The 8,146-nt window shown below is 32.8% G+C and overlaps 1 protein-coding gene across 1 annotated transcript; it reads right to left on the reverse strand.

The window, feature by feature from the left end:
• Positions 1-531: 531 nt before the first annotated feature.
• LOC105619242 (transmembrane protein 120 homolog) lies at positions 532-3,602 on the reverse strand. Its single transcript, XM_012200766.1, has 6 exons — positions 3,534-3,602; positions 2,345-2,463; positions 1,636-1,794; positions 1,474-1,566; positions 1,102-1,319; positions 532-938 (listed from the first exon to the last, which is right to left on the reverse strand). The coding sequence occupies exons 1-6, from the start codon at positions 3,600-3,602 to the stop codon at positions 532-534; spliced, it is 1,065 nt and encodes a 354-aa protein (XP_012056156.1).
• Positions 3,603-8,146: the final 4,544 nt, after the last annotated feature.

An 8,146-nucleotide genomic window follows, 5' to 3' on the forward strand; every position in this document is an offset into this window, starting at 1 on the left:
TAATAATTAGTTTATGTTAATTATTTAATTTCAAATAGATTTGCATAATTCCTGTCTAGGAAGTTCTTAAGTCTTTCTTCTTAAGTTTTTATTTCCTGGAGATTCTTAATTTTGAAAGATAATTGAAAATAATATGTTTAAAACACATTTTACATTTTCTCATATAAAAAACTAATTCGTCAAATTCGTTGAGCAGTCTATTGTTGGAATTAGACAAGTTTATTTCAGGACGGTCAAAGAATATAAAGAGTATTCTCGAGAACACTTGGACTATCCAAGAGTAAAGTAATTAAAAATACGCGGAAACTTCTTTATTTGTGATCAAAGTCACTCACATCGTATATGCGTGTATGTGTATATGTATACTTCCATTGCTAAACGCAACAAAGTGTTGTGTTCGTTATATTTTAGAGCCAACACCAACACCATTTTATAGCGTATTCATCTTATCTTTGTGATTTTTCCTCCAATTTATTTTCCATGTAATTAAATCGAAATTTTCATCAGCTGGAAGTACTCGAAATTCTTCCTTCACTCACTTTTTTCATCTTTATTGTTCTTATCTCGTATTCTTCCCTCTTTCCTGTGATCAGGTTTAAAAGCGAATAGTTGATCCTTAACGCGATCCTTGACGAGTTTCTGTGGGATTACCATGATGGTGGTGGTGGTATTACCCAGAAATAATACGAGGAACATGGCGCTAAGTACTGGTACGTGCCATGTCGCCTCTGGATGGTATGCTAGTTCGTATAACGTGTACGCATTATAAAGTTGAAACAAATAACCAGCGAAGAGGAACGGCAGCAAAAATGAGAGACCGCGCCACATCCACGAATGAAATCCCTCAATAGTAATGTCCATATTGTCCCTCTCTCCCAGTGCTTTTAACCGATACAAAACGCCACGTTGGTACCGAAATTGCAAATATTGGACTACACCTGAAAAATATTAGTTAAAATTCGCTATTATACATAGATGAAAATAAAATATAGTGTTATAAGTTATTGAATATTTCAATTCTAGAGCTATTTACCTTTATTTATCTTTATTATTTTTATATTATTAGATTTTTATGACATTTAGAAATTATGCAATACTCACTGATATACACATTAAACCACATGAATTGGTTACGAAATTGATACCACGGTCCAGTATTCGGCCAGACTAGTAGAACCCCGGATACTACTGTTGAGAGAAAATGATGGAATCTCCACCATCCTTTAATTCTTGATCCATTTACCTTGAGTATACTTTCTCTTATCGTTAATGTACAATAGTACCAAACGAGAAGAAACATAAAACTAAGTTCTAAGGTTCTGAAACATAAAATAAAACACAATAATTATAAATAAATAAATATATATAAATAATAAATTTAGTAATATAATAATAAAAATGGAATGTCTTATTGTAGTAGTATATAATTTAAAATAGAAAACACAACATTGATTATAATAAATTATATCTCACCTTATATTGGTAAACAGATTTAATACAGATAAGACAAATCCAATTACGGACAGCACTAATTTGAATTTCTCATATTCGTCTTTATACTTGAATCTGAAAGCAATTATTATGAAATCACTCCAAATAAAGATATGTCAGATATGATTTTTAACAGTAACATACTTGTCACTTTTATTTAATATGGAGACATTAACACTGCCTAGAATAATTTGTAAGTAAATGCCATTTGATTTAGGTAACGTTTGCTCAATCTCTCTGAGCTGCTGTTCTCTCCTCGTCATAGATTTTTGCAATTCTTCTTGTGTTTCTTTTGTATTTAGCCTAGAAATAGATAAACATTATATAAATTGTCATATATATAATATAAATTAATTTAAATAATAATTGCAGATATTCCAAATATTATCGGTATATCTTTCTAAGTATTTAATAAATAAAAATATTAATTAATTAATATAATTGAAAGTTATCGATTATTCTTCTAAAAAAAATTTATAGACTGCCCAACAAACGAGAATGGATTAAAATGGATTGAAATTTGTTTCTATTCGAATGTATATTTTAAATAGCGAATACTTTTTTTTTAGATTTAATTGGATTCAATTGGATTCAATTAGATTGATTCAATTGGATTGAAAAACTGCATTTCCTATTCAAAATTTTGAATTGAATAGTACTCACAACAGAAAAAGTTAATATTATTTTTAGATTGAAAGACATACAAATATGCTCCATGCAATTTCTATAAATAAATAAAAATGCATTCAGAATTGAAAAGCATTCATTTTAACATTCGTGAATCAATATTTCTGAAAATCTGAATCCATTTCAATTCATTTCAATCCATCTCGTTTGCTGCTCGTAAACTTACTGTTTTAAGGATTTGGATATTACACCCATTCGGTATTTCTGATGAGAGATACCTTTGATGCATTTTGCTTGCAGCTCGCCAATTTCTTCTAATTTCAAAATATATTCCCTATTTAGTGCCTGTAAATAAATAAGATATCTTTAGAATACAACAACAATCAATAGATGCCTTCCATTTGACAATACAAGTATCATTTTATCTTTCATTGAATATCAAAAAAGATAAAAAGATACTTGTACTAACCTGGGTTACTAAATGGAAAGCATCTTTCAATATCTTGCTTATCAGTTAATAAATAACGATCAAAGGTCATAAACATGATTCGATTCATAACTAATTCGATTAATTGATAATGATCATTTGTTCATTTTTGTTATTCTTCATGGATGTTTTTCAATATATAACATATTAGGTTTGTTCGTTTTAGCTAAAATTCTTGCATTCATTCTCTTCATTTTTCTTCCTTTTCTCTTCTCGTTGAAGAAAAAAGTTCAGCTAAAAAGAACAGGCCTATACAGATGACACAGTGAATCATTACATCCTTGTCATTTGTCAATGTTAAACAAAAATGAAACGGTCACTGTGTTACACATTTATTACTTTATATATTTTTTGTATTTTTATATTCATGTAAATTAGATACATTTTATATATATAAGATACATTTATATATAAGATACATTTTATCATATAAGTATAAAAATCATACTTTTAGCTCTACTAACATTGTTACTGAAACGAGTTACTGAAACAATCTAGGAAGTAATTGCGAGTGTGCGCAATAATATTTGTGCTTTACAATGAAATTCTGCAGCATCATTCGCGGTTATTAAAATGCAGAATTATTAATCAGAACGGTTATTAAAGAAAAATAACACAAGTCACTCGCGCGTAATCGATTTATCATCAAGGTCACACGATATCACATGATGTTTGCGAAATCATCAAAACGGCAATTTGTTTTCATCTTCCTTCCGTCATAACGAAGGATGAAACCTAACTTCGTCAGCCTCGTCCTATGCTGAGTTCAGATTCCCACTTGAGTGTCATTCCATCCTTGTTTATCGTACATTAGATAAGAATGACATGACACCTGGGGAGCACCTAGATGGAATCTGAACTCAGCATAGGACGAGGCTGACGAAGTTAGGTCTCATCATCACGCCTCTACGATGACGACGATTCTCACCTCCAGTTCCTTGTAGTCTTGCACCAAATCGTTCCATTCCTTGAGACAAGTGTCGGCGTCGATATCCATTGTATCGAGAGAAAGAGATTCGATCTCAGATTACTGATGACGTTCGTCGGAACCGCAGGATTAGGGAAATCTTTTTAAAAGGCCTGTATGAATTTTCGAAAGGGAGATCTTGGGAAGATCACAAGTGGGTTTGTCCGATCTCTCTCCTTCTTCAACTCGCCGATTTCAGCCGCTAAATGTTAGCTCAGTAACCATGTAGTCCAAGAAGCTTCTCAGAAGAGGACTCTTTTTCAGCGTTTTCGTGACACACTCGCACTTTTTGCACCCCAGAAGTCCCAGGACACGAGGTGAACAACGCGCATCAGAGAAAGAAAAAAAAAGGAGGGTGCAGCAGGGTGCAGCACAGTGCAGCTCCACGGGTCGACGACGACGACGACGATGTTCCTCGGTTACCTATGACTCCTACGAGTACCTACGTCGACCTACGAGTTGCTATAAGTGGCGGATGGAATGCCAGTCAAAGTCACCGTGGAACAACTCGGAGCGAGAAGGCAAAAACAGCCGATGAATAGATTGAGCTATGCCGTTACCGATATTGACGCGATAACGATAACGCCGCGGTGCTGGCCGATGCGAAGACCAGCGAAGAAGCGGCGCGTCCAAAAATATCGCACCGCGCGCCGCTAAACGCGCGCGAGGAATGCGAGGATTATTTGGATTGTCGCCGAAAATTGCCGAGCCTCCAAAACGGGCTATAAACGGGCCAAAAGATGGGAAGAGGTCGCGCGGTTCGCGCCCGTCGCGGGCGATATCGATACTTTGATCGAGATGGGAAATATCGATACTCCGTGAACTTTGCTTTGAATCACAATTTCCTCCCGCTGGAGAACGGTCGTTGAAAAAAAAGTGCGGAAACTCGGTGAAGAAAGCAAATCTTGGGACCAATCAAGCATGAAATATGTTGCTTCGATCTTTAATAACACGTAACTGTAATATCAAGCACTTGATTAGTATGTTAAAATAACGATCATTAAAGTAATCGTTATTAATGCAAGACAAACTGGTTAGTCGCGCCCATGGCGCGTCCGCTTTTTTTTATCTTGTCCAACTCTTTCCTTCTCTATTTTCCATTCTACGTTCCATTCCGCATTTATTGCATTTTAACCGTTAATACACATATTCGTGTCCTGCAAATTTCTTTCCTTTGGAATACTTATAGGAACATAAATTAATTAGTAAATTAATTTTAGGTTAAATTAATTATATATAGTGATCTTTATTTTTTTTTAAATATACAACTTTATAAATATTTTCTAAAAATGTTAAAGTATATGTAAGAATATATTAAGTAAATATGCAATGCTCCCCTATCTCCTTTTTTCCGAAATTAAAAAAATTTAATTGTATATATTTACACATAGAATCGTAGAATATATTCAGAGAAGAAATTGTTGTTCAAGTCCCGTTTTTTAATTTCAAATTTTTTGATGTCACAAAAAGAATAAAAAATTATGAGATACATTATACTGCATATTTATCACAAGAATTTTCTTTAGTTTTTGTATACTTATTATAAACGTGATGAAAATTAATCCGAGACACAAACTTATATCGTAATAAAAGATCAGCATGTCATTGTGTATAAAAAGAGTTAATATTTGTTTCTTTTTTTAAGAATCGATTTTGTCAATGTAAAATTAATTTTAATTTTGCAGATTTCGATTTAACTTACACTTCATTTTTCCTAATTCTTAGAATTAGAAAAAGATAAACAGCATATGTTAAACTGAAATTGAAGTTCATCTTACATAGAATCAGCCCTTGTAATTAGAAAAAGATGGAGAATTAATTTTATCGAGATAAAAAACCGAGATTAAAGTTAAAGTACATTGGCAGATAATATAATAGATATAATTAGTTTTGAAATAAAATTGAAAAAAAACAATTAAAAGCAAATGGAAGAGATGAATGGAATTAAAAATTCCATGACGTTTTTAGAGCGCAAGAGACTTTTAACTTGAATCTTTTTATAAAAAGGATATTAAAATTGTCTGAAATGACAATTACTTGATGAATTCCGGCTATGAATGACAATTACTTGATATCATCGGGCTATGAATGTGTCACGACTCTCATTCCTATTTATTTTTTAGAAGCAAAATAGAAGAGGATGAAGTGAAGAAAAAGGAGAAAAATGGATCTTGTTATCAAGTATATATCAGATGCATCCGAAATCTCGAAAGATCCAGGAATGTATAGACGTGACATAAAACTCCATGTAGCTGATGTATTTTGAATAAACTCGGGATGTTAGCATATCTCGGAATGTAATCGAAGTGTCTCTCTCTGTGCTCTCGACAGACTCGGCTATTCTGACATTCAAATATTTGCGTTTTATTTATAGGTAATGTAGTCTGTGGAGTGATTTAAAGTTTCTCAGAGAGAAGAATTCTTTTTTCTTTCTTTTTCTCGCATGGAAAGTGAGACGCTTTAAACATACCGGACACGTATTATCGAATTGTTTGGAATAAATTTTTCGAAAACTTCAAAAATAAAAATTGTAAGTAAAAAATTTTTTTACTTTTCACGTTTTTGGAAAAAGTTATCTATATGATCGATACTCGATCCGGTTGTTTTATTATCCTTTAAGAAACGTAAGGAATTTTAAACGCGCGGGCTGACGCTGAGCGCGAAATAATTTCTCTATAAAAAAGCGCGCGCTTAGCGTAATGATAATTAATTACCTTATATAGAAACCTGGGAAGCGGATTTGACCGCGTCTCTAATTCAAGACGAGAAGGATAGAATGGCGGAGCAGTTCCAGATAACGGTACCCGATCTCCTGCTGCAAGCCTGTCGCGAATTCAGTCGCATGGAAGAAGGTCATTTCGAACTGCTCGACTACGCTCCGCTTCCGGTCGGTACCGCTTCCGGCCGGTTTGTCAGTGACCGGCAACCAGGAGGCCGCATGCGCGATAGTGAGGATCGAGATGCTCACCAAGCGAGTTCGACAGTTTGACCCCTGAGAATCGAGCATAGTTTGTTAGACCGGCACGTACGCGAGTTTATACGGAGCTCGAGCCTTCAGACACTGAGTATAACGAAGGAGGAGAACGAAGAAATCACGCGAGTCTCAGTTTTCAAATACAACATCCTGAGATGAAATGCAATTGCTCGATAATTGCGATATAATATAACGACAGAAGAAGAGGAACTAATTAAAATTAAATATCGGTGTGTATACATTTATTATGTTATTAAAGGATATTTCCTTATATATATAACGATCTTTTTGAACTGCTAACCGGTTCGAACCGCTTTAATTTTTTTTTTCATCGCGGACTAAATTTAGCTTGCTGCTGTGAGTAAAATTTAATTAAATGTAGTTAAATCGATCGTGAATTAAATGTATCACGATGGAGGAAAAATTGAATTGCAAATTGAATAAAATCACAGTACAACTTAAAGACAAAGCAAAACTTAATTGTTTAAAATCAAAATTACCGAATTGAAATGATATCAATTAAAATTACACATATATGTTTGAAAAATACTGGATTAAAGGATAATGTATTATCATTAACGTTGCACTTTGAGATTTGGTCCGTCGACGCAATCGCTCGCTCAAGTGAAAGAGTTCATCTCTATCTCTTTTTAAGAGATGTTCATATTTTTATATATATTATTGTATTAAAAATAGCATAAAAGTTTTATAGATTATGCAATTTCAATTGAGAGCGTAAAAGACAAAATTCTAATTAGATTATAAATTAAAAAAGAAAATATGTTATTAGCTGTCAAAATTTAAACTTTGACGTCATTATTATAATATTTATTTAAAAAGAATAATTTTAATGAAAATCACACATTTTTAATTGATTAGATTTTTAATTTTGTTAACAGCAAATATTTTTTTTCTAAATCGAATTAAATGGAAAATGTAATAAATTAATACTTATCTGTTAATGTATAATCTGTTTTAACATATCGAATATCCTATAACGCATTATATATATATTGAGTATCAAATAAACAATATTTTATAACTGAAGATTATTTCATGAATGTGAAACATTGATCATATTTCTTAATTAATTTCAAAATTATAAATTTGATTGCGCACGCACATAATTGTTTCATTTATATCATTCTGTTTTCTTAACTGCACTTTTTATCTCCCTATTATACCACGCCTTCCAACGTATGAGTTAGGATGGCTTGAAAGGGGAAAAAATATCGGTGAGATATCCGGATATTATGTGATACATACTCCAGATAAGGCCTTGTTTAACATTCGAAAAACAAAGAACTCGATTACATTACATTTAAGCGAGCAATATTGTATTTACTTGTATTTCAAAACATTGGCATTACATGTCACGTGATACATTAAACTGATGTTTTCGTTTACTTTTCTTTTTATAAAACTTGCTTATCCTCGTTTGCATACATTATTTGTTTTGTAATAATTTCGTTGACTTGAAAAAAAAATTGCTGAATCAGTATACGCGTATCAGATTCGATACGATCACGATCTGATTTCTCGTTGACAGCGAAGCTGCACATTCGTCTCTCGGGCTTGTATACCTGGTGTCGCCAAAGAG

The sequence above is a fragment of the Atta cephalotes genome (assembly GCF_000143395.1).
Source record: "Atta cephalotes unplaced genomic scaffold scaffold00020, whole genome shotgun sequence".
In the NCBI taxonomy this organism is placed as follows: Eukaryota; Metazoa; Arthropoda; class Insecta; order Hymenoptera; family Formicidae; genus Atta; species Atta cephalotes.